This window comes from Xiphophorus maculatus, chromosome 3 (genome assembly GCF_002775205.1).
Source record: "Xiphophorus maculatus strain JP 163 A chromosome 3, X_maculatus-5.0-male, whole genome shotgun sequence".
Classification (NCBI taxonomy): Eukaryota; Metazoa; Chordata; class Actinopteri; order Cyprinodontiformes; family Poeciliidae; genus Xiphophorus; species Xiphophorus maculatus.
In genome coordinates, this window is record NC_036445.1 from 17,510,612 (window position 1) to 17,537,472 (window position 26,861).

At 38.9% G+C, this 26,861-nt stretch overlaps 2 protein-coding genes across 2 annotated transcripts; one reads left to right on the forward strand and one right to left on the reverse strand.

The window, feature by feature from the left end:
• Positions 1-6,729: 6,729 nt before the first annotated feature.
• On the forward strand, positions 6,730-10,676 carry LOC102234208 (uncharacterized protein C1orf43 homolog). The gene is made up of 7 exons (XM_005809147.2): positions 6,730-6,983; positions 7,827-7,928; positions 8,022-8,130; positions 8,221-8,274; positions 8,351-8,517; positions 9,443-9,501; positions 9,614-10,676. The coding sequence occupies exons 1-7, from the start codon at positions 6,918-6,920 to the stop codon at positions 9,831-9,833; spliced, it is 777 nt and encodes a 258-aa protein (XP_005809204.1). The 5' UTR covers positions 6,730-6,917; the 3' UTR covers positions 9,834-10,676.
• An 859-nt stretch (positions 10,677-11,535) lies between these two features.
• tuft1 (tuftelin 1) lies at positions 11,536-25,543 on the reverse strand. Its single transcript, XM_005809120.3, has 12 exons — positions 25,349-25,543; positions 18,508-18,585; positions 17,116-17,217; positions 16,948-17,034; positions 16,303-16,353; positions 16,088-16,162; positions 15,301-15,411; positions 14,991-15,214; positions 14,208-14,313; positions 14,018-14,101; positions 13,767-13,861; positions 11,536-12,497 (listed from the first exon to the last, which is right to left on the reverse strand). The coding sequence occupies exons 1-12, from the start codon at positions 25,406-25,408 to the stop codon at positions 12,425-12,427; spliced, it is 1,146 nt and encodes a 381-aa protein (XP_005809177.1). The 5' UTR covers positions 25,409-25,543; the 3' UTR covers positions 11,536-12,424.
• Between the last annotated feature and the right edge of the window lie 1,318 nt (positions 25,544-26,861).

The window sequence follows — 26,861 nt, forward strand, 5'->3', positions numbered from 1 at the left end:
TTGTCTGTTTCTTCAGTGAAGTGAAATCATCAGGAGGTGGCAGCAGACGTCACACAGACAGAATACTGGACTAGGACAAATCACACGTCAGAGCCACATTGTGAGTGGCACTTTCTTTGAGCCAAAAGATGTGCCAGACGTTTGAGTATCAATGGTGTCATGTGAAACTGTGGGAATGAGTGATCTGGCATGTGTGCCTTATTGTTTCACATTAGATATAATCAGTGATGGCATAGCTACTTTGAAAAAGTAACTTTAATCGAATTACTGATTACTTGATTTGGAAAGTAAAGTTACATTAAAAGTAACTTTTTTAGTTACTTTCAGCAGCTGTTGACAATGTTTCACCACCTGTGAAAATTACACAGATGCCAATATGTAATTGCAAGTTATTGTATGATGGTAGCATCAACTATGTGTCTCTACTTATAAGGTTGAACTGAAGGGAAGATTGTTTAATGGTTACAACAGTACAAAAAAAAAAAAACGAGGAGGCCGCTCAATCAGAAAGCGTGGATTTCCCGCCGTGCTATCTGAGGGGAAATTACAGAGGGAAATCCCAAAATAACTGCGTGTGAAGCCAACGGGCAACTGATGGGATGGCACAATTGGTTCACAACTCCTCAGTCTCAAGTCTAAACATTTACTTTAAGCTGTCTTTACTGTCACTGGTGGAAAAAAAAATCACCATTTAAAATAACCCATAGCCTAATGAGGGCGGGGGGAAATAAAGCCTGGTAGCCCACCAGGCTGATAAAACACTGGGAGAAACTCTGACTTCTGTCTATAGCTCTGGTTGTAAGCGGGACCCTGTCCACATCACCATTTATAAATAGAAACATTCTGTGTTTATATTTCTAAGCGATCTTTGGGCTGCTCTTGGTCCTATCCCTCACCTAGGACCCGTTTGCCCCGGCAGACCCGACCCAAATGGAGGCACCAGGCCTCCGATGGTTCCTAGGATCACTGGGACACTCAAACCCCTCCACCACGATAAGGTGGCAGCCCACGGAGGGGAAAAAACAAAGCCAGAAACAGTTCCCTGCTCTGAACTGAACTGATCTGGAGAGAGGCCAGAAGGTGGCGCTCTGGTGTTTCTAACTAAACAATGAGTTTAGTTAGAAACTAAACCTTTTCTAACTAAAAAGTTTAGTTAGAAACTAAGCTTTCTAATAACTGAGAAAAATAGAGAGAAGAGAGAAAAATAACTGAGAAAACAAAAGCAGTTGAAATAAATAATGTAGTAGAAACAGAAAATGACAAACAGCAGCATAAATACAGACAGATCACAATAAACCAGTCTAAGCCTTCTCATAATAAATGCCATAACCATGGTAACGCTAAAATAATGCAAGAACATTCTCAAAAATCAATATATATTAAATTCTAACATTTAACACTGAAATTGGAAATCATTTTACATGTCTAAAATAAATAAAAACAAAACTTATTATGAAGTCTCTAAACAAAATTAACCATAAAACAAGAAAATAAAACAATGGCTGCTTGAGGTCAAAAAACCAGACTGAAGACTTATCCAGTTTTTGGTAAAAAAGAAAAAAAAAAAAAGAAAAAAGATAAACTGAAGTCGCTTTGATTAATGTCTTAAGTTCAGTCATTTTCCTCTGTGTGCTGATGGGGGAGATGAATGACAAAATCCAAGACAAAAACAGAGATGATCCAGGAGGATTCCTGCAGCACAACAGGACAGAAGAACAGGACAGAAAGACAACAAGTCGGGTGCAGTTTTACGGTCAAACCGCATAACTCTGAAATCATCACTTTTCAAAAACTCAAAAGACCTCTTAAATGACTTTGTTAATAATCTTTATAATGGATTCCATACACATATTTGACTAAAGAATCCAAGTTTGGTTGGTTAGTTTTCACACCTTTACCCGTCGGTAGGGTTCATTTTCGCACAAACCTGACCGAAGGGCAATTAACCTCTTGCCCGTCAGTAAGATTCGTTTTCGCACAAACCTGACCGAAGGGCAACAATTCCCTTACCCGTCGGGAGGGTTCGTTTTTGCACAAACCCGACCGAAGGGCAACTAATCCCTTACCCGTCGGTAGGGTTTGTTTTCGCACAAACCTGACCGAAGGGCAACTAATCCCTTACCCATCGGTAGGGTTTGTTTTCGCACAAACCTGACCGAAGGGCAACTAAATCCCTTACCCCTCGGTAGGGTTCGTTTTCACACAAACCCAACCGAAGGGTATCTCTTAACCCTTTGGTACCCTGTTGGGTTTGTTTTCGCACACCCGGCCGAATTGTGTGTGGAAACAAATACCGAACCCACAACCTTTTATTACGTTTTGGTTACCCCTTTTTGGTAACCAAAAGGATTTTGGTTACCCTTTTTTTAACCAAGACCACAACTCCTACATTTCAAATATCCTACCGTGTTTTTCTTGCGTGAAGCTTTGTGCATGGAATGCATCGACCCCTTCGTTGTACTCGCTTGTTGCTAAAGTCCTTGAACTCATCCGATGACTTCATAGTCTTGAGGAGTGGCTACCGGAAGTACCAAACCACATTTCCTGGCGTCGTATTCACATTCCTACCTTTCACAGTCCGAGGCCATCTGGTGTCTTCAGAGTCGTCGTTCCATCTCAACAAAAGCTGTTGATCGGCTTCCATATCTTCCCGGTCCATATACCATAGCTTCCTGGTCCATATACCATGTCCATATACCATAGCTTCCCGGTTTATATACCATGTGGTGTTAAGAAGGCCTTAAATTCTCAACCATGAGCTCAAAACTATCATTCACCACCATAGACACTGAAGATGCATGTGGTGACAGGGGAGAAAAAACTTCCCTTTAACAGGAAGATTTACCAAAAAACCAAACTGCAGTTATCAAACATTGATTAAAAGTTATGCGAGCTGAAGCAGAGATTCACACTGAAGACATATGCTGTGTCAGTGGATAGGAAAAACTTCCCTTTAACAGGAAGAGTTTCCAAAAAAGACTTCCCTTTAACAGGAAGACTTTCCAAGAGAAAACAAGTGAACAATGCACTAGGTAAGTAAGCTTAAGCAATGCCTCCTACTAAGGATTCATGTGAAAAGACTTTCCAAAATAAGGTTAATATTGAACCAATTATTTAAATTGGTTAAAAGTTAAGCTAATGCAACAAGTCGTACTGAGGATCCCATCTGGTGACAGTGGAGAGGAAAAACTTTCCTTTACAGGAAGACTTTCCAAAAAAACTAAACACTGCACCAATTTAAATTTGTTAAGTAAGCTCAGTCAATGCCTCATAATCAACATGCATGTTGTGAAAAGAGAAAGGACAGACTTCCCTTTAACAAGAAGACGTTCCAAAAAAAATAAAATAAATACCGGTTATCAAACATTGGCTAAAAGTTATGAAAGTTTAAGCAATGCCTCACGTTGAGAATACATGTGGTGACAGTGGAGATGAAAAACTTCCCTTTAACAGGAAGACTTTCTGAAAATAAAACCTTCCCTTTAACAGGAAGACTTCATGAAAAAATAACACTGCACCAATTAAATAAATTCATTATAAATAAGCTTAAGCAATGCCTCCTACTGAGGATCCACGTGGTAACAAGAAAGGAAAAACTGCCCTTTAAGAGGAAGATTTTCAAAAAGAAAGGCTTCCCTTTAACAGGAAGACTTTTAGAATAAGGTTGATACTAGACCAATTATTTAAATTGGTTAATAGTTAAGCTAAAGCAATGACTTTTACTGAAGATCCACCTGGTGACAGTGGAGAGGAAACACTTCCCTTTAACAGGAAGACTTTCCAAAAATGAAGACTACCCTTTAACAGGATGAACCCTCCAGCAGAGCCAGACGTTGGCTCTGTATGAAAGACCATCTGTCACTACCCCCAGGGGATTTGAAAGGACAGAATAAAGAGAGAGACAGAAAAAAAGAGCTGCTCCAGTGTTTCTATAGGAGAAAAGAGCATTAGATGTAGTAGAAGCTGTTTTGGTTTCTTTATCAAGGAGAAAAAAAAAAGTTATTTGCAACAAAAGGTCCGCCAGTTGCTTAGTCTAGGAGAAAAAAATGGGTTAAAACAAACTTAAACGCTGAAGGTTAGGTCCAACTCGATCCTCTTCAGAAGGAAAACATGGAGTTCAGCTGAAAAGCTGCAAATAAAAGATGGTGGATTACAGTGTGACCATTACCTCTGTGACCTCTGGCCTGCAGCTCCAGGAGATCTGTCTGTTGTCCGTCATCATCGACGTCCAGAAAAAATGAAGTCAAATGACGAAATTGCACGAGGCCACACGTTGTTTCGGCATAAAAACGAATCGGTTTTCACGTTTAAATTGAACGTAAATTAAATTTGTTTGAGTTATTGAATTATTAAAAGTATGGACAATAAATTTCAAACTATATATTAAATAGGTACAAAAAATAAAAAATGTATGTATGTCGAAATAAAAAGACCTCATCTTCACCCAAAAAGACATTTGATATTCATTGGAAAGATAAATATTATCCTAATGCAGCTATACTAATGTCATAATAGACACATTATATTAGTACTAATAAGTAGGTATGGTATAAACTTCTATTAGTGATATTTACAAAGCCTAAGCTGAATCACTTCTTACAGCCTCTAAACTGTATTTGCCAAATCCTTGGCCTTCTTTCTTTCACATCATAACTGAACTTTAAGCCAGGAACTTCAGATTGTAGATATCAGATTCTAGTTACACCTAAACCTCCACAGGTCAAAAGACCACAGCAAAAGCTTCAAACAATACTAAAAACCCCATAGACTGGAGGATTTGCAGCAGCAGATTCCTTCTCAGCTCATTGACTCTCAGCAGAGAATAAAACCAAACCAGCACACCAAGAGGCCTAGCGTTGGCCTTCAACAAACAACATTAGCATTAGCAGCGTAGCAAAACCCGCAACAGCTCCTACCCTGAGTTGTCTTCTGGATCCGCCATTGGAACAGTTCTTTGACTTAACCAACCTTTGATGGGTCGGGCGGATCCGCCAGGCACCTTGTAGGGATTCCTCAGCTTGACGGAAGGGATCCTCAACTTCATTGAAGAGAATCCTCAGCTTGATTGTAGTAAATCCATAATCGATCAACTGCTAGCGATCCTCAACTTGATTGTAGTACATCCATAATCGATCAACTGGTAGCTCCAGATGCCATTATATCTCATTCAAATGTTTCAGGGACGCCAGCAACCAAACAAACCGCCGCCGAGAGGCCATGGTCGGGTCTCTCCTTGTGTGCTGCTCTGTTTAGACACAAAAAATGGCTTCACTAACGTCATCGGTGGAAAAAGACAAACAACTTACAACAAGGTTTCCGAAAAATAACTTACCGTATAACCAACAAAGCGATTTCAAGTATAGCGCTCCTGCGGCCTACTTGCCATCACTGCGGTCTGCTAGTAGGTCAAGTACAAGGCCTCAGACCAGGCCTCGATAAACACTGACACGATTTCAATTGGATCCAAAAGTTCAGTCATAAGACTGGGCGTCCACTCGCATTCCGCTTCTTGGGAGATCATAAAATATCATTTTTAATCCAGGTCCCAAAGTTCATGAGTATCAGACCGAGAGTTTCGTGTCTCCGTGCAGCCAGGTGCTAGCAGGATCTTTTTAAAACGCTCAGGTAGAAGGTGCGACATATTTTTATCCAGGATGGCGCATGCGCGTCACTCTCATTAATAACAAATATGGCGCCATAGCCACTGTTGCCAGATTTGAAATTTTCCAGTCCAAACACAAGGTAAAACTAAACCTGTAAAACCTGCCCAACTACAAACATGCAGTACGAAGCTAAACCTCTAATAAAACTCATGTTAATAGCACTATCTATTTTATTCATAATCTATCCCTAATATATTTTTAGAATAATTTAGAGAAACAGCAAAATGTTATATTTATTTTTTTTATAATGTAGGACTGACGATTTTTTTTTTTTGAGTTTTCAAAATGTACATTTTTTTCAGAACTAATACAGTTCAATTTAGAGAAACGGTAAAAATGTATACATATATATATATATAACAATTATTTACTTTAATTATTTACGCGTTAGCGACATCACTGGATATAAAGCGAAGAAAAATATGGTGTTACGAAGGACACAAATATTGTTTTCCAAATCATCAGAGGTTTTGCGAACTGCCTCCCATAAATAAGAAATGTCTACAAAATACATTTGTGTTCTTAACAAATGAAACCAATGTACTGTTTTTTTATAGTTTAAATTCTAAGTAGCTTAAGACGATGTAAAACTAAAAGCATAAAGTACACACTTTTACTAGCAGTTCGTTTTAATAGAAGTTGGGTAGATTTGCCTGATATAAAAGCTATATAATCTTCAGGATTAGCTAAGTAAAGAAATTAATCTTTTATTTTTCTAGTAAACAATGTATTTAAGAGTTAAACTTGGTCATCTGAAGCTATCCCTTTTTCGTCAGGCAGCGTCTACGTCGGTAGACGAATTTAATTTACTTCAAGAATGGGCGAGGGCTTTTGAAATGAAAAGGTTATTCTTATGTTGTTCCACAAAAAATGGGCACTATTGCCGTGAAAAGCAATAGTGAAATGCATTTGAGTACCTGAGCGAATAAAGACACAAACTGTTTTAGGTTAGCTTGAAATGATCAACATTGGCATAATTTTAATATTCAGTATAGCCCTGGAGTTGGATTTTCTGTCAGAATCTTTCTCTTTACGGTACAACGTCAGTCACGTGACCATTGCGGAAGTCAACAAAGGAGGCAGGGAGTGTAGCAAGACCGGAACCTTCCTGATGTTTGTTACTTTTTAGACATTTCATAATGTATTTTTTAAGCGGAAACCTAGAGGAAGCCTCAGATCGAATGAAGATCAAAGTATTAATTTACTGAGAGACGATTTTTAGCTGCTTAATCTGAAGAAAAACAAATTTTAATAATGGATAAAGACAATTATGGAGCCTCAAAAGTGAACGTGTTCCTTGTTTTGACTTACGGCATTTTGGTGAGTTTCCTGATTTCTGTTGGTTTGTTTAAGTTTTAACCAGATAAAACATATCTGGTTCTAAAAGGTCTGAATGAAAACATGAACATGATCTAGTTGCATTTATTTATTCCGAATCTGCTGCTACTACTTTAGTCAGCTGCTTAGCAAACATGTTGCTTGTGACTTGTTAACTGGATCTCCTTTAGTTTGCACAACAAACTAAAGGCTGTTTTTGGCTGCAGGAAGTATTTCTGATCTAGCAGATTTTACTTCTCAATAAGAAGTGCGCAACAACAGGTTACTATATACTTTAATGCAGCCAGGAAAAATTGTTGCATCTCATTAGAATGACTCCAAATTTTAGGAGCAGTGTAACACAATATTTTATCAGTTTTCAAGCTAACTTTTTAAAACCGTGGTTTATCATACCGGCATTTGGCCCATGCTTTGTGTCAGGTCTAATATCAGTGTTGTTTCATTTGCTAATGTTAGTCAATATCAATTATTTAATTTATGTTGCTGTAATACCACCTCCGTTTAAGTTAAATTATCTTCTGAAAAGAAAACTTATAATACAAATAACTGGCTCAAAATTCTTTATTTTATGTCTTGTTATGAGACAGTTTTCTGCTGGGAAACTCCCATTACTACAGACAGACTGATAGGGTCAGCTGCCCACATCAAGAAAAGGAAAGTCCATAGTTTCTGTGTCCCAGCAGGACAAACCTGTTCAACTGTCAAATAAGGTGGACCTGCATGTCTCGAGGCAGATGGTTTTATTGTTCTGGCTAAGCATTGTATATCCATACATTTGTAAGAAGAGTTTAAAACGACTGTTTTATTCTTCTACTTTGTGTTTAGGTGTTTGTTTTGCTGTTCATCTTTATAAAAAGACAAATTATGCACTTTGCCATTAAGTCTCGAAGAGGACCACATGCTCCCATTGGCCACAACGCTCCAAAGGTGGAACACCCACACACACACATCACAAGCTTGATCCTGTAAAGTATTTTAGTTGTTAATCTACCAGTTTAATGTGTTTTGTTGGTCTTGTAGGAGCTGAAACAAGTAATTGAAGCCAAATTGTGCGAGGTCCAGAAAATCCACTTTGAGCCCCGTCTGTTGTCGCCAGCTGATGACCGACTAACACAGAGACGACAGTCTGGTCAGAGCGTACAGAGCCTGCACACAAGCACTGCAACCATCAGGAATAATACCACTGATAGAAATGTGTTTTGTGTGTTTATGTTTATAGGTTCTGATGACTATCTGTACAGGATGAAAGCACTAGATGCTGTCCGGGACACTGGTAATATCAGTTCTTTCTGTACTTGCAAGAGAAATAATCCCATCTCAAATCAACATATTTCCGTTGATTTCTTTAGATTTTCCTTTCCGTGAACTGGGTGGCACTCCCACCGCTGTGACGGGAAAAACATTTCGGACCTGGCTGCTGCAGCTGCGAAATTCCCACTGCATGCTTAGAGACAAGCAGAGCTCTCTGATAGACACAGTGTTAGATGGCTACAACAAAGCACGCCATGGGGCCGAGGTCAGCAGTTTCTCTCATCTACTACATTAATCTGGATTGTGTTACCATCAATGATATGATGCAGTGTGTTTTGCTACAACAGGAAACCAAATGATAAGTATTTTGTCTGGATTTATAGAAAAGACATGTAGAAACTTTTCATGCTTTACATTGTTCCTGATATAATCATTGTACTTTTATCAGGCTGAAAATTTATGGTTGAATGCAGTGGTGGGTAAAGTATGCAAAAATTGTACTTGAGTAAGAACTACTTCAACATATTTTTCCTCAGGTTAAAATAAGTAAAAAAAAAAAAAATTGTAAAAATGCTATAGAAGTACTCAGTAATTGATTATAACATTTAATTCAAATTTTTAAAATGTCAGACCAAAATATAAAGTTATGTTCAAGTTCTAGTATTTTCAAGACTAAAATGAAAAACATAAACCAAATAAATCCAAAATATTAAAATTTTCCAAATATTTTTTTTCCAGTATAAAACTTTGAAACTAGTGGGTAATAGAGCTGCACAATATTAGAAAATGTTGCCATAGTGATGGTAAAAAGCGTGACAACTACACACACCACCTCTTGTTAAATGTGCACATAATGCGCTTGGTTCTCATCCACAATCATCCTTTGTTAAACCAGAGTTTTCTCATAGTTCTGCAAAAGCCAAACCTTTGTTTTCTTCCTACTGTGTTTTTAGTAGTTTTAATCAAATGTGAAGCATTGTGACTTCTTCAAGGTGCTCTGATAATTCCTTCAATCTGTTTGGAGTTGTGCAGCAGTTATGGTGAAACACATTCACAAAGTGCTGTCATAGAAGCATTTTGTGCAAACCTCACTTATCAAACTACAGTGAATTTCTGTCCGTAACGTTGAGGACCGAGTAGTACATGATGGATTCAGTTTTCTCTGATGTTCTACCTGTTTGTGTCCTCAGGCTTTTGGAGAAGCAGAGTTCATCAAGTACCAGGAAGCTCTAACTGAGCTAGCCGCTATGTAAGGAATCACGACCCTTTCCCACACTGCTCCTTCCCAGATTTTGTGTTAATCCCAACACGGAATGTCAATTATGCAGTAAGCAATCTGCTTTTCTGTTCTGTTGCTTCAGCGTGAAGTCTCGCGGCAACACACTGAGCCAACACCACCAGACTGCAGCCAGAGACCTGACCGGCACCACCGAGCCCAGCAGCCCTTCCTCCTGCTCCTCGTCCCCCACCCAAACCACCTACCTCACATCTGCAGCGCTGCAGCGCAGCAAGAGGCCCAGGAACTTCCTGGAGCTGAAGAACTTCAAAGATAACTACAACACGCTAGACAGCACGTTCTGAAATAATTATGGATCTGTTCAAAGGAAAAAGTTTTAAGTCATATACTACTGCCTGTAATCCCAGTGCCTCGCTCACTGTCACCTGACAGTATCAGATTAAACACACTGCCTTCCTATTATGACGTGCACTGCAGAACACTGCATATCAGACTACTGATTCAAACACTGCTATTTGCCTACGTGTGGCACCTTTTCTATTACTGCATGTAAACTGTAAGTGCTAGAATATAACTGATAGTTAGCAGGGTTGACTTGACCAAAACAAAAAAAATTATAATGCTTATGCAACAGCATAGGACAATCAGTATTTATTGCACAATGTATTCACCTATGCAGATATGTTCAAATTAACCACCTAAGTGTATAAAATAATAGTTAATAGCTATGAAATAAACTACTGTATGTGCATTTTTCTATCATGAAAGAAAACACTGTTTATGCCAGTCATTTTTATGTTTATGTATGTTTCTATGTTGTTCCTTTGAGCCATATATATATATTTTTTACTTCCTTTAAGCCTTGTCTTACAAAAGCCATATAATTCAGGAACTGTATTGATTAAGTGCCTCTTTTTTGATCAATTATCTTTATTGACCAGTATTTTAGTGTTTTAATATGTGATGGGGTTGAGGTATGACTTCAGGGGAAGACTGTTAACTGTTTAGTCTTACAAATTATCCTGCTGATATGAGAAGCATCTATTTTTTAATTGTTAGACTTATCTAAGTTTGAGTACTTTTTATTTCTTGTGGTGCTTATGAATACATGCTGCCATGCAAAAAAGGCAATACTGTCATGTTGCATAATATGCTTAACATAATAAACAGTAAATTCTTAACTGAAATATTCATTTCTTGCCATCTTCTTTTGTTATAGAGTCTGCACAATTTCAAAATGCAGAATGACACATTTCTCTCAAACACAAACATCGTTACAAAGACTTTAAAGTCGTTCAGTGAATTTGTTGTTATAGAGGCAGCAGCTTTCTACTTGTCACAGCAAGTAGGAAGCAACTTCCTGCCTCAGAAAAGATGTAGTTTTGTAATTAATCCGTGTATGTATTCTTAAAGACATTTCTATTCAAAAATAAATGTCGTTTATAAAGTGTCTGAAAAGATTTTAATCAAAAAGTATTTATAAATACTACTTCCAATTGCATGTAATTTACTACTTTAAAATATTCCAATATAAACATTTTTATCTATATTGAAAATGAATAGAAAGAGTAAATAAGACACAGATCCGGGTTAATTTATCCTCAAATTTTACTCCCAATTCGCACTAGAAATCATTAAACATGTGCAGAGGTATTTTTGCAATGTTTGAGTTTGTCATAGTAGCATTTTGTAGTGAGAGAAGTGTCCAGCAGAGGTCGCCCTCATCATTTTAATCTACCAGTGTGACTGGAATGAAATAGGAGCATCGCCACAAACTCCGATTCCTCACAGGAAGTTTTCATTTTATCTGTAGGACGTCTCTTTGAGGAATTTAAATATTTTCTTTTGCCAGGATTTTTTTTAGTTTCTAGCTAACAGGTATTTCCAAGAAATTACCGAAGCAGTTGTTTACGTGTCTCTTCACAGTGACCTATCAAGTGTATATTTCCTGTCAAGCTCTAATAATTATAAAGCATGCACTTTGTAAAGTGTTTATTCTGAAAATTACAGAGATAACAGATCAAGACATATACTTCATACAAAAGCTCTTCTATCAAACAGGTTTTATTTTAGCATAAATAAATAAAAAGCAGAACGTTGTTTGAATTTTAAACATCTAATTACATTCACTGAAATATGTACAAGGTGAAGATTCAGACAATGACATGGAAGTGAAATGAACATTATGTTTAGAGGAAAAATGCAAATTAAGACACCTTCAGTTTTCCTTCTGTGTGCTCACAGTTTCATAAAGTGCCTTGCTGTTTTAGGGGACCAAACAAATTCTGAAAATGTGAAAGACCCAAATAGTAATTAGAAATTTTTTTTTTTGTATTTCTACAAAATTTGTATTTTGTATTTTTTTGTATTAAATTTCTACTCGCATATGGCTGTGTATATATGAAAGGGTCATATATTCGTAAATGACAAACCTGTACAAAGACACAGTTTAGATAATGTCAATGCTTTTTACGTGATCTATCAGGACAGTGTGAGTAAGCAACATTACATCAATGCTACATTACCTTAGTTGAGCGTTATGTTGTCATGAATAGGGAATAAACTGCACAGTCAACGCTATAAAGTCAAAGTTCAAATGTGTGATAAGAATGAAAACAGGTCAGTAAAAGGAGAGATATCACTCTACTAATAGCAAAAGCACAAAATGCACATCTGAGTCACTAACGTATCTACGTAAAGCTGACTTGCACACAGTCATGAGGCAAATACACAGCGGGTGCTGCTGATCACTCCACTGTTTCCTTCAAACATTGTTTAGTCGGGACGCGGCTTTAGAGGAGCTGTTAAAGTTGCAGTTTGGGAAGGCTCAGCTCTGATTCTCCTTTCGATCTGACGTGGTCACCAGCAGAGCTGCTGTCTGAATTCAGTCTGGAAAAAAGTCTGCTGCTTCTGCTTGTCAGGTTCTTCTGTTTTCTCATGACCGGATCTCGATAACTTTGATGAAGGGCAGTGGCTTGTTGGAGGAGGTGGATGGCTTCAGTGGTTTACTGCAACAACAAGGGCACAGCGAATTAATCACTTCTACTGAAAACAGCAGGAGTCACACATTTAGGATATAAAATAAATGAAAAGACACTCACATTAAATTAGAATAATTTAATTTAATCTCCCTCTGTTTTAGTTCAGTTAGGATTAGCCAAATTATTAACATTTTTCTAAATGCCGGAATAATGAGTTTTTAGATGGATTTTGCAACTTCCTTCAGATTCAGAACATATTTGGAAAAATTGGGTCACATTCTTTGGGCTTATTGTTCTCCATGGTTATGCCTGAATTTTGATCCATTTCTCTTGACAGAAAGAATGAGGTCAGATTGTTGTGATGGTCCAAATCATCCACTTTATTGTGTGGAAGTTACTTTTTAACTAATTTAACTGTACGCTAAGAGTCATTGCTTATTTGCTCTTAAGTTTTAACTTCCTGGCTGATGTCTTTAGATGTTGCACCAGTTTTTCCACATAATGCTTTTTCCTCGTGATGCTATCAGTTTTATGATTCAGTGTTTCCCAACCCTGGTCCTCAAGGCACACTGTCCTACATATTTTAGAGGTTTCCCTGCTTTAATGTGCCCGATTCAACTGATTGCAGTTAAACAAACGCCTGTTAATCAGTCATCAATTGAAATGGACTGAAGCAAGGAAATACCTAAAACATGCAGGGCAGTGTGCCTTGAGGACCAGCAAAACAGCCCCACAACATAATGCTGCCACTCCCCTGCTGCTCAGTTTGAATGGTGTTTTCATTTTTGCAAAAAAAAAAAAAAAAATGAAAGAAAATTTGGACTTTTTTTCCTTTGTGTCATTTGCAAACTGCAATCTGGTTTGTTGCTGTTTTTGATTAACGGCCTTGTCTTCGCTGATTTAGTGATAATACTAAGGAAATGTACATAAATATGGTACTAAAAAAATATTTTATTTGAATGGTAGTTCTTTTGTCTTTGCTAATTTAGTAGTGGCTTGTCAAAATGGTTCTTTGTTACATAAGATGTGTACCGTAGAAAATCAGAAAGTCACAGACTACTATAAGTTTAAAGATATTATAATCCCCTTAAAAATATTTATCAATTAGAAACATTTTTCCCCACTACTCAAAGATAAATTTCCTAAATTTCTAGTGTTAGATTATGTTACTACAGTACAAGATGAATTTATTTGAAGTTTTTTGGTCAGATAATTCACATCCTTACACAGGGGTGCCATAAATTATGGAAAGTGCTGCTTTTGCAGAAAAAAAAAACAAGGAAAAACATAGGTTACCTGTACACAATCTGTGGATTGCGCTCTGTGGAGAGATAGGAACTTGACCTTTGTCCTCCCAGGAAGTAGTCCATCTGGTCACGCATTTCTCGATTCTGCACAAACAAAATGGTTTAAGGGTTATTTACAGTATTACCAAGCATTGCATTTTCTTTCTCTTTCCAGAACAAGGTTCTTCTTTTTAAATTTACTCCCACAGTCCAGAAATTTTTCTTTTCTTTACTACAGCAGAGGCCAGGAGCACTTCTCACCTCAGCCTCCAAGAATGCCACTTTCTCCTCCAGCTCTTGGATCACGCGGTCCCGCTCCTGGATCACCATGCGAGAGTTCTGGAGCTAAAGACGAGCAAACAGAGGAACCAAACAGTGAGCAAACCCTGCACAAATATGAGCCTGGAGTCGATGTGTTTGCCTAACAGAGTCTGGCGTATGTGCTTCTCACCTGCTCAATCATGTGTCTGACTTTCCTCTGTTGGCTTTTCAGCATGTCATCCAGATGGTGGATCTTTTCTTTGAGAATAGCCACCTCCCTCTCCAACTGCTCAGCCCTAAAAATACACACAGACTGTTACGGCACGCTGTAACTCTCAGGAAGTAGTAGATATCAAAATACCGGCCTGCAAAGGAATTCAGACTCTGTGAATTTTTTATGTCTTTGTCATGTTGCAAACACAAGCCAAAGGAAGGGAAATGAAAGGCAATTAAACATAACTTTTAGGGTTTCTATGGGGTTTTTTTTTTGTTCATTTTTTTCCATTGTACAGAATAAAGAACCTATCAACTGTTTGTCATTTACTAGAACCAGGGAGAAATCTACGGTCTAAATAAAACTATAAGGTGTCCAGTTTGCTGCACTGAACGGGACACAAGACACATGTAGAGGAAGGTTTTCTGGTGAAATGAGGCCAGAACTGAATTTTACAGTCTTCGTTCAGAACACTAACTCTTAGTGGTGAAACACACAAAGAAAATGACATCGTTCAGAGGAGATGGCAAAGATTGTTGCCATTAGATTTCTGTCAGGGAATCATTGTAAAAAAAGGAAGTTTTCAGATTTTAATTTGTGAAAATGTTCCATTTTCTTCTGCTTTTCAGTTATGCACTACTTTATTTTCATCTACTAGATAATTTCCCATCAACTACACAGAAGTTTGAGGTTGAAACATGTCAAAATGTGGAAAAAGTTCAGTGATGCAGTTGGTGTTGTGTGACTTTAAAGGCTGACCTCTGCTCCCCCTGGTGGCCTTCCTCTCTCATCTTCCGCAGCTCACGCAGTTCGTCCTCGCGGCTGCGGATGGTCTCCCTCAGGGTGGCGCTCTCATGCTCCATTCCTCCCAGCAGCCTCTGCAGCTCTTCAATGCGCTTGTCTTTCTTCTCGCCGGCTTCTTCTGTGACCCTCAGCTTCTCCTCCTTGTCGCTCAGACAGTCTCTAAGCCTGCTGCCTTCAGCCTAAATAAGACAGAGAGTCGAGCTTCTTTAGAAGATGAGGTAAATAATGGAAGGTAAGGGTTATAACCTCTGTGTGTATACATTACCTGCAGTTTCTCTTTCTCCTCCTGGTGCTTCTTTTCTGCCTCTTGCAACTGTGCATACAAACGCTTGCTGACCTCTCTCAGCTTGTCTCTCTCTGCTTCTTCATCTGCATCCTGTAGATAAACAGCAAAGCGTCAGCTTTGCAACTTTACAGTTGGGCACATATTTTTATGATGACCTAATAAAAACTGTTTTGTTTCGCCTAAGCTCTGAGGGTTTGCCTATCATAAACACAAAGGGTGTGTCTGCGTGCGTCACTGGAACATTTAGGTTGCAGGAGTTTCCTTGTTTGTGCAGCATGCAATGCATACGTTGGAGATGTAGTGTGACTCAGATACGAGTATAATTGAGACGTAAACACAGGGAGCTTTGTTGTGTTTGTACAAAACTGATGGCACACAGACGGTTGTGGAGGTGAGGAAATGTGTGGATCGAAGACCAAACAGGAAAACTATTTTAGTTTCAAGCATCTGTGGAATGAGGAGGGTCTGAAAACAGAACATGTGCAGTGGGAGGAACAACAAAGGGTGTTCCAACGATATTTTTCACCCCTTCCCCCTCCCAGAGGAATATAAGAAACATTGACGCTTTGACATCATTTCTTTATGTTCTTTTTCCCACATAACCTTTCTGTTTGTGCCTCTGGGAGCGGATTGCTTTACACAATGTTCTGTGAGCTGACGCTACAAACGTGAGATTCAATATGTTCTCTAAAAGCCTCACACGGATGAAAAAACCCCCACCAACAGCAGCTTGAAGCAGAGCCTGTTCATGTGTTTTTCTGCTCACCTGCCCGTCGGTTTTGGGAGCAGACAATCCGTTCTTTCGGAATGGGATTCCGACCTTCCACCCGTTTGTGTGCGGCTGCATAAAGAAAGACAGGAAGTCAGCAGAAAAAAAAAAAGAACCATGGCAGGAATGATAATAGAGGTGAAAGGAAATGCCATAAAGCCCACAGGATGAGCGGTAGAAAATAAATTCAGTGAGCGACAAATTTCGGGTACCTTTGTTTTGGCCGCCATCTGCTCTCTCAGGTTCTTCAGACAGTACCTCACCTGCAACAAACACAGACACGTTGTGAGTGTTTCAAATGCTATTCAGGCATTTTAATGAATTAAAACAAACTACTTCCCAACTTTAAATACTCAGCATGATGCATTTAAAATTATTCCATTTCATAGTTATCATCAACTTTCAGTAATCAGATGTGATAAACATGAAAATACAATCATGCTAGGCTGTTGCTGGATTAACCTACAAGAACATACCGGTAGCTGTAACTACAAGCTTCTGCAGAAACCAAATAGGAAACTGTCAGATTTTTCTTGTGTTAGTTTACAACCACTAACTTATTTTTACTTTTGAGACATTAGTTATATTTTTAGAATTCACTTTTTATACATGTCCAAATATATTTGGTTACACTATGTTATATGCATTTCTTGGATAAATTAGTCTTAAATTAGAACTTAGTAAGCTGAGATAAAACAAGGAGGAAGAGAGCAGCATGTTAGCCAGAAGGATTATTTACATGATCCAAAGATGCAAATGCTTCATAATCCAGGAAACATTCTGACTGACACGACAGGAAACATTCTGACTGACACGAGCGTCGTTGTGTCAGCAATAATCATAGTTCAGCCACTGACCTCCTGTATCTGTGAAACTTCATCTGACAGCATCTTCAGGTTCTCTTGTTGTTTCTGCTGCTCTTGTCTGCGAGCCTCCAGATAAACCTAAAGCAAAGAGCCACATCAATACTGGAGCAAAGTCAAATGCTTTCACAAGAACCAGACATCCATATCTGCTACACACACCTTGATGATCTCCACCTGCTCCTCCTTTGACTTCACTGGTTCAGGGTACGAAGTGGTCCTATCGCTGGCCGGCTGCACCAGGGCGAAAGCTCGTCCAATTGGCTGCAGATCAGTGACGAGAGGAGTTGTTTGTGATCGACTTTACAACACAGAATTTGCAGGAGCAGCTTGGATGTTAAATAATTGTTATGAAACATCGCTCTGGAATGTCGGCAGCAATGATGCAATTAAACTGTTAGCTAGTAGAGGAAAGGGGGACGTACTGTCCCTTCATGAGCAAGATATTCCTGTGTTGCATGTCATTACTGTGAGCCTGCATCACAAGAGACATTTAGTAGAAATCTCTATGGAGACCAGCCCTTCAACATCTGCTGGTTTCCTGAGAATGGGTGGACATGAGACCTTAAGCACAGAGAGAGAATGTTACGCAACCTCACTGCAGCGGACTTCCCCTCAGTGCTGGTAGAACAAAACGAGGTGCACGGCATCCAGATGCGTAAAAACTACTGTAATAAAAACCTGATGGCTGCTGTGACATGATTATACTGACATGATACCTACAGTTGATGTGAAAGAATGCTGCATGATCCATTACCCTCACTCTGAGCTAATTCCTCAGTCACTGAGAACGTCACGTAAAGTGTCAGGTTTTAAATAGAGACTTCATGACTAATTTCTTGGAATATTTATCAGTGAGTGTGTGGACATTCTGGCTTGGATGTGCAAATAATTAATACACAAGTGAACACAACTTTCTTTTTACTCCTATTAAGTTCTAGAATAAAAAAATTTAAAATTCTGTATGATTCCTCAACTCTGGGTCTGCCCTGTTTAGGTACAGTCAACTTTGACGCATTAGCAAACCTAACCCAACTCAGTAAAAGATTGTAAAACCTTTGTAAATATAAAAACTTAATATTTTAGACAATCAGCATCACCAGACCCATTTTACTAGGGCATGAGACAGAATATCTCTTCCACACCCCAGAAAAATTCATAATCAAACTTTATGACCTTTAAAGAGCAAAGCATCTCAACATTCACTTTAAAAGATTACCAGAAAACCCAGACAGTTGTAAGTTAGCCTAAAAGTCTATATCACCTTAAACAGGACTAAAACATAATGTTGAGGTGAAGAAGACTTGTGTTGTTGTCTATTTTTAATGTGTTCCTAGAATATCAAAGTAAAGCCTTTAGAGTAAGTCTTTATATTCAAAAGATTGATAAAAATATAAAAATGTAAATATTATTCTGGACAACAAGTGCTAATCACAGTCAGTATATCCACAGCACTTCTCCTCACTGCTGCAATCACATAGTTTTCTTCTACATGGTGGGTTCTGCTTTTTATCACTTATCCAAAGTGTTTCTCATCTGCAGGAAATGTCTTACCTTATCTCTGTGCTGGTCTGCGCTCCGGTTCGCCTCTCTCTGGTCGTGGAGAGTGAGTCGCAGTCGTCTACAACCGTCCTGAAAATTGAGGCAAAACGAAATGATTCAGAAGAGTCCGTTATGTGATAAAGAGTCTGTTTGAGGGCTATTTTGAGGAGGAGAAGAGGGGGGGAGGACAGAATGAGTCATAGGGTGGGAGAAAGTGGGCAGCAACCACTACAAGACTGGGAACAAACGTCAGAAAGAAAGCGAAACTTTTTCCAGCCCTGCACAGAGACAGATTGTTTGGTTTAAATTGTGCGCTGTGGACGTCAGAGGGACTTAGGAGAAAAACCCTCCAGAAGCTTGCAGCCAGCTGGAAGCCGAGGCTGGATTTCAGGGAAAAACTGTTATGTGGAGTAAAACAGAGCCTTTCCATGGCAACAAATCCTCCCAGTAGCCATAAACAATCTGGCGGAGGAATAAAATAAGTGTGACCATGAAGACTGAGAGTGAAAAAAGTTATAGAAAACACTGAAGAAAACTACCATTATCACCAGCTTGACAATGATTTTATGCTATTTTCTAAAAGCCAAAGTACAGAGTTTTACTTGGAGTCTTTTTAATCTACCAGAATCTAAATAACCAGTGATTTACTGCAGACGGTGGACTCCAATTACTGTGAAGTTTTATTATAGTTGGATCTAAGTGCAACCATGAACTTCTTAAAGCATTTTGAGTTCAGCACTCAAATAGTTTGCATCTTCTTCAAAGTCTCAGACTGCTTCAGTGCACATTAATGAAGCGACTCTCTTTATTACCCATTTTATATTTGCACTGTACATCCTACGTATTCATAGTAAAGCACTGTCACAGATGATCTGCAACTAAACCCTAAAAATTAAGCAAGTCAAGGTTTAACTGAACTGAAAAGGTGGATGGAAGACAGCTTTTTCAATTTAAATGAAAGCAAGTCAGAAATCTAAAAATATTTGGAATCTATTGATGCTGCAGTTCATTTAGCTCTCAGTTTGGACCCTCTGGAAAACTACGTAAAGCTACCTGTCCTTATGCCTGGACTACGATGCTCTGGATTTTGAGGTAAGCCATCTTTCCTGTTTCATGTGCAAACACTAACCCGACTGAGGTGTTGTTACACTACATGGATTTAAGAGTCAAATTTCATAATTCTATCATGTTTTGAGAAGACATTCCCTGGAGGAGAAGCAACCTTTATCGCTGATCTCCTTCCTCGATAGAGAGCTGCGAGCCACAGCTTCTCTCTGGTCAAACCAGCCGTTTGAGGTGGAAAAGTAGCCAAGCCCTTTTGAGGCACAGCCCAAAGCACACACTTTTTATTTGATTTCAGCTTGTTGTTTCTCTGTATGGTACAGTATGAAATAAAAAGACTTAGATAATCACGTATTTTGAGAAAAATTCTGGACATGCATTAAAAGGAATGTGAAAGTAGCTTCTGTAGCGGGAAATCTCTGGAACAGGATGTTACGGGGAGTGTGTTTCCCAGCACAAGGGAAGCCCCCCTGAAAGAGCGGCTCAGTAAAATGTCAAGGGTAAACTCTGCGGATGTGAGGGAAGAGGTCACAGACATTAAGTAATCGTAACGTCCCAAATCAATATAGCATGTTCTGTTAATTTGGTCATCTTTTGCTCAACTCATAATCAGAGATAAATACAATAGTGCAATAAATTTTGTCATAACTTTAAAATACAAACACAGACGCAGAGCTTCGTTCACAGCATCACTCATGTGCAAAAGGAAAATCTGAGCATCATTCTGCTTTAGTCTCCTTCTATGTGAAACTCACAGTTAAACTATGATGGATCTTCTGCTGGTCGTGGTTAAGTAGTTATGATTTGCCGTTTGTTTTTCAGAGCCTTAGCTTTCTTTCAGCAGGTGACCTGCCAAGCTCCGACTTGTTTCCATTTTTGTAACAGATTTAAAGACAATGCTTCATCAGCTGAAAAACAATAGCGTCCAGAGGTGGGGTTGTTATATAGAGTCCTGCTTTTAGCTTCAAGAAGATTAGATCAAGGATCAACAATGTCTTTCACATCAAAACAGAAATTATTTTAGTGGCAGTAATAACCAGACGATGAATCAGTTTGAAGTGTTGGTTCAATTACTCATTAAGAAACATATTAAATCAGCTAACTACATGGCAGCAACTCAAAGCATTTAGGGGTTTAGTAAAGCTTGCTGAAGTTCAATCTGAGCATCCATGAGGGGGAAACGGGGATTTAGGTGATTTTCTTATTTGTTTTTAGAGACCTCTGTTGGTAGGGGTGTCTGTTGTTGTGCACAAGCTGTAGTAAAAAACAAAATAAGAATTTGCTTTGTATTCTGTTAAGAGTAAAGTGTGATTATCAGGCAGGCTTTGCAAAGAAACCCTGCTGTCTCTTAATTTGACCAAATAAATTAGCTCTTGTTGCGTAATGTAACGATAAGAAGTTGTCATAAAAGAGAAGCTTTGTTTGCAGAGTCTTTGAATTTGCTGCTTATCTTTTCAGGGTTAACAGCAATAAAAGAACAGGCACTAAGAGGTGGATTTAAATGGGGAAATTAGAAGGCAAGACATGAAAAGCAAAAAAAAAAAAAAAACACTCTCTAAATGACTCAAGTCCAAGTAAACCAACAAAAATCCAACTACAAAAGGGAAAAATTCTCCTATTGTTCAACAGGCTTTCCTCTCGGATTGCAGACTGAGAGGAAAAGCCGTCTCTGAAAGCTCTAGTGCACCCCGATGAGGCCAGGAGCAGAGAGGAAGGGTTTTGAGAAACAGGGAACAGTGGGAGAGTTGTTAAGCAGGAATGCTTCATTGTACAACTTCCCCGGCTCCTCGCACACAGCACTCTGTTCCGGTAATCCTCATTCTGGGGCCAGCTATTTACACGGTAGCCTCCCTGTCTGCTGGAAAAATGCTGTCCATCCCTCAGCTGTAATACTAGCCTTCCTGTGAACTCAGACAAAAGAGAGCAGTTGGACGGGACCTGCAAACAGCCACTTTAACGCGAACACAAGCACAGAGCATTAGCTTCTGGCCACTGACAGAAACATGAGCCTGAGCTCACACACAACCCACGGTGCCTCAGTGAGGACAAAAGATCAGGACACACCGAAAGGGCATGGGGACGCTTTTGTTTTGGATTCAAACATGAGGAGGGATGTAAATTATAGGAGATAAACATGCTGAGGGGTAAAGAGACACCTGGGAATTCACCTGGTAAACAACATTTTTGAAGATCTCTGTTACACACAAAAACAGGGTTTAGATTTCTGACTTTGTGCCTTCAGGTGTGGTCCCTGCATACCACAAAGGATACCACAAGATGTTTTGTGTGCACACATCATCATGCATTAAATGTTTTGTTTCTCCTGTGCACTCAGGCTGAACAGCTGTCATTTATGTCTTTAGTCCAACAGCAATATAAACCTCAGCTCTGAGAGGACAGGTGTGACCCGACAGGTCAGCAGCGGGTGAATTAATTATCAGTCCAGATTCATCCATCCCTGCACCGATCCTTTACCAAAGGTTCAGTAAGATACTTGAACCAGGGAAACAACAATGCAAAGACTGTTCCTCTGTGAGCATCAGGAAATGCTTTTCGTCCAAATAAAAGATAATCTCACCTCTAAGTTATTTCTAAGATCAGGAAATATTTGACTAAAGAGTAAGTCAACAAAGCTCTTGCACCAACTTTAAAGGCCTGACAGAAACTTAGGCTTTATTCGGGGAACATTAATCTTCTCAGTAAAATAAATACTGCGGCTAACACACCCAGCCTGAGTTGACAAGGTGCACTTATAGGTAAGCTTAAGGCTTTGAGGGTCCAAAATCTCTCAAAGGTTGATCGGAATCAACCAGTTTCAACTTGATCAGCCAGTCAGAAAATCAGAAATCCAAACAATGAGGTAACAAGCTTTTTATAAAGAAAACTGCACTTTCTTTTTCGTATTGAGAAATACTTGCATTTCCTTCAGACTACATGAGAGTGAGAAAGACCAAGACTTTCAGTAGATAACAAGAAGACAAAACGAGTACAAAAATGTGTTGTTTTGTCCTTTTGAGCTGCCAATATCTACCTACTATGGACATGTTAGATTTGGAAATTGGCAGCAATTTATTTGGTAATGGTCTACACATTCTGCTTGTGGTTTTCAATGTTAGCTAAGCTAACTGTGCTAATTAGTAATATGAAATATTAAAGCCAGTTAATTTGTACTCAATTGTGCTTATTTTAAAGTATTAGTGCAAGTTTTTTTTTCACATGAAGTCTTCTGTGACATTGTCTGTGCTTAAAAATTAATTTATTATGTTAGAATGAAAAGTTTTTTTTCTACAAAACATATTTTTGCGATATCTTTTCATAATATAGATTTTAAAATCAAAAGAGAGTAAGTTGAAATTGGGACTAGCAGGTCAGACTTCACAAAAACCAGAATGGTAATCTGATTGGTGCTCCTCTAAAATATATAAAAGGTTTTTGGACATTTTGTTTATTTGTAGCACCACTTTCTGATTTGAGAAGTCACAATAGTTATGCCTTAAACAAGGAAACGTTTCCCAATCACAAAAATGCACACTAAAGCACTGGATGAAAGGTTATGTTTTAGAATCGGGGCAGAAAGCTGGGTTGTTCCAGCATTGCCGTCATGTGACACTTTATAGGGCTGACAACACAAATAAAAGTATTCCCATGGAACTAAGTCACAGAGTGAGAGTTGTTGGATCAGGACAAACTCCACACTGACATGGAGATACTTAACAACCTTAACAACCCTCCTAAAATCCATACTTTCTACATAAACCAGGTGTGCTCTGGCATATTTCAGATACGTGTGTAAGTCATGTCTCGTCCATTCCCTGCCACTGATGTAAGCCTCTCCAGACGAATAGTGAGGAAAGACATGAGGAATGTGCTCAACGGGGAAGTTACATCATCTGAAGGGATACTTGTGTCATTATTTAAAAAGTGCCTTACCAGACAAAAAAGGGAATTTGTAAGCAGTAGTTTTAAATTACAAAATATCACATACTGATAACAGGTCTATAGACGATTTTAGAACATGTTTTAGGATATTTAATTTTAAAGTCTGTGTTAGTTTTTCTGTTTTGGTTGTATGCCTCCTGGGTACAAAACAATGCGACACTCGCTGAACAAAATTGTCTCTTGTACATAAAAATTCCCTCTCATCACCATTTATCTACATTTTAGTTCCGCGTAGCCTTTTTGGCACGCTAGGAGGTGAGACTGCATTCATTCACCTTACCTTGAATAAACATATCAGACACCAGATATGTAAATACTGAAGGTAGGAGATGATTTGCCTGCTGAATTTAACTTTGATAAGGGCGGACCGGTCTTCTGTGTGACACTGATGCAAAGTTCCCTTTTTCAAAAAGTAATGGCTGATAGATTAAATGCGGCCTGGATAAACAGAGGGTTTATTGTAGCTGTACACATTCTTCAGTTATCGGTTTAATAGGTATGTGAGAGCTGCTGCCCTTGTTACACTTTGACCTTTCTGTTGGATATACTTTGCACGGAGAGGAGCGATAGATTATAAGTCTAGACCGCAGGGCAGAAATGTGCAACTTTATCTTTTAGTGGGTTACATCTTTCAGCTCAAGCTTAGCTGGTAGGGTTTATGAAGTGTGGCCTGAAGGGAGCTCAGCAGGAGAGCACCGAAGTGGAAGACAGAGGGTGAAAGTGTCATGTTGCTCCGCAACCTTGTAAAACAGAGTGCTGGTGAACAGTTTGCCTTTTCAGGGAAGGTCAATGATTAAACCAAGAGAATCACACATAGATAACCCCAATCAGCGCAAGTCATTTTATGAAATGTTGCCCCGGGTTGCTCTCATGTTGCCCCGGGTTACTCTCATGTTGCATTAACACAAAAAAACCCCAAACCAAAATACTCTCTTTTGTGTTTTTACACATAAATCATGTCTTAATGTCTTAAGGAATCCCTGTTTAGTTCAGATTAAACCACATCTGATCAGTCTCAGTATCAGTGAAATTTAAAAGAGGGAATTTCAAATGTAGTCCAGATTTTTTTTTTTTAAAAAAACAAGAACAAAAAAAAAAACAGGCCTATAACAGCCATATGTTTTTCAATACAAGGAGGCCCCTACTCCCATCTAGGTGGACTTGCAAAAATAAAAAATAAAAAACTTGCTTGGGCACCCCTTGTGCAAAGGGTGCCCTGGGTAAAGAATCATATCACCTTTGTTAAAAACATTTTTTTGCACAAATGTGCCAAACCATACGTTGCAAATTAATAAAGAGGGCTTGTGATTCCCCCAGACGAGGTGAAAAGCACATCACCCCTACTGAAGTCAATCAAGCCCATAGAATTTAAAATATCCTCCTTTGGATGAATGTCGCAAAGCAAAAAGCTGGGAAAAAAAGACCACTTTTTAATCTGTCTTTGCCCAGGTGGCAGACAAAGTGCACAACCTGGGCTGCCTTCTCTGTCTGTCACAACTGCTTGGAAGTGTAAGCCTTTACATGATGTGACCAGAAGGCACCTGTCACAGACACAGATGTTATCTGGACTAATTCTGACCTGGTCTCTATGTGAGTCTGTTCAGGAGCCGAAGGGGGAGGATAATGCTTTAATTACTTTAGAGATTTAAGTAAATACAGCACTTAGAGCAGATGAAGGCGTTTGCCTTCACGAACCATCACAAGGGTATGCAATTAAGAAGAAACCAAAAGACATGTAGAAGCAGCAAAAGGAGAAAAATTAAAGGGAACAAAAGTTTCCCAAGTTTTCCACAAACATACAGAGATATAGTTGGAAATGAACCCAAATGTATGAAGATTTGAAGGAACTTACAGGATATTCATTGTTCCTGATGTGTTCAATGGTGCAAAGACTCCTAGTCACTCCGTTCATCTTCTTCTCGGATTCAATAAATACCCCACACACAAAGAAATAAATAGATGAATAAATAAATGAACTGCGCGGTGTCTCCCGGCGGACCGTCCACAGTAGCTGCTCAGTGTCTCTCTGTCCAACCCACGCTGACTGGCTGGCACCTCTCTTTGGGAATAACTTTTCTCGGTGCGTCACTGTGGGAGTGAACAACAAAACCAAACAGAGCCGCCCACAAAACGGACCGAAACAGCCAAAATAGGGAGCAGGAGGGAAAGAAACAACACGGACTGTAAGGGGAGTTGTCGTGGCCATTTATGTAAAAGTTTTGTAGATTATAATTTTTACCAATTTTGTTTTGTTCTTTGTGTAGTGGAAATATATTTAAGTTAATTTAGATTCAAAATTTGCAATTCATTTTTATATTTGGAATTATTTAGATTACATTGTTAATTGTTAGACCCGCCCACAAATTTGAGCGATTAAGAACACACCGGGTGCGGGGTGGATTGTTTGGTGAATGTCTGGTGTGGACGGGAGGCTTTGGTAGAATGATTTTTTGACCACTTGAACACTTGAACACTTGAACACTGGAACAGTTGAACATTAAATCGAGACTATTTTTTTATTTCAACTAAGTTACAAGACTTTTTATTTCAACTTTAACAATAAATGAATGAGTAAAAGTGCGTACAAAGCCCAAACCACCCGTTACCACCCACAGCCTTTATTGGAGTTTATTTTTGCTTTTTTGGAACCGAAGGCTGCGACATTTAAGTCAAAAAATCATTATATTTTTATTTTTCTTGGACTGGCTTGGAACGTTTGGATGATCGAACTTGGAGGACTGAATCTTCACGTAATGGACTTGGAGAAGACGCAAAGTTCGTGAGTAAATGCGGTGCTTTGTTGGAAAGAGCAGAGCCTGAACTGCAAAGTGAAAAGTTTGTTTTGGACAATTTTCCTTTGGATTTGGAGAAACGAAATTTGTGTTGAAAATGGATGAACAAGATGAAGGATTTCAAAAGGAAAAAGAACTCTTTAATTTAATTAAAAGGCGCAGAGCCAAACTCAGCGTGCTGACAAGAAAAAGAAATGACATTCATGCTTTAATTGATGCGGGAGAATCAAAATCCTCCATAGAGGAGCATATGAAAACTTTTAATAATTATTTAGCGGAGTTTATGGACTTGCAATCTTCAGTTCAAAGGCTGCTTAGCGATGAAGAAAAAGAAACTGATCACGGCGATTGGTACGAACCAAAGCTGATAAGTTTTAAAGAGTTCTTGGATGACATCGAAAATTGGATGGATGGCGATCGAGATGCACAGAAGAGCGAAGTATGTTCAGCATTGAACGTTGAATCAAAGGCGGCATCTCATCACCGTAACGTTGAGCCGGATGACAGCGTCTCACAGACTGCGCAACAAAGGATCGGCAAAGACTCTGAAAGGCTATCTGGGTCCGCAGCTAA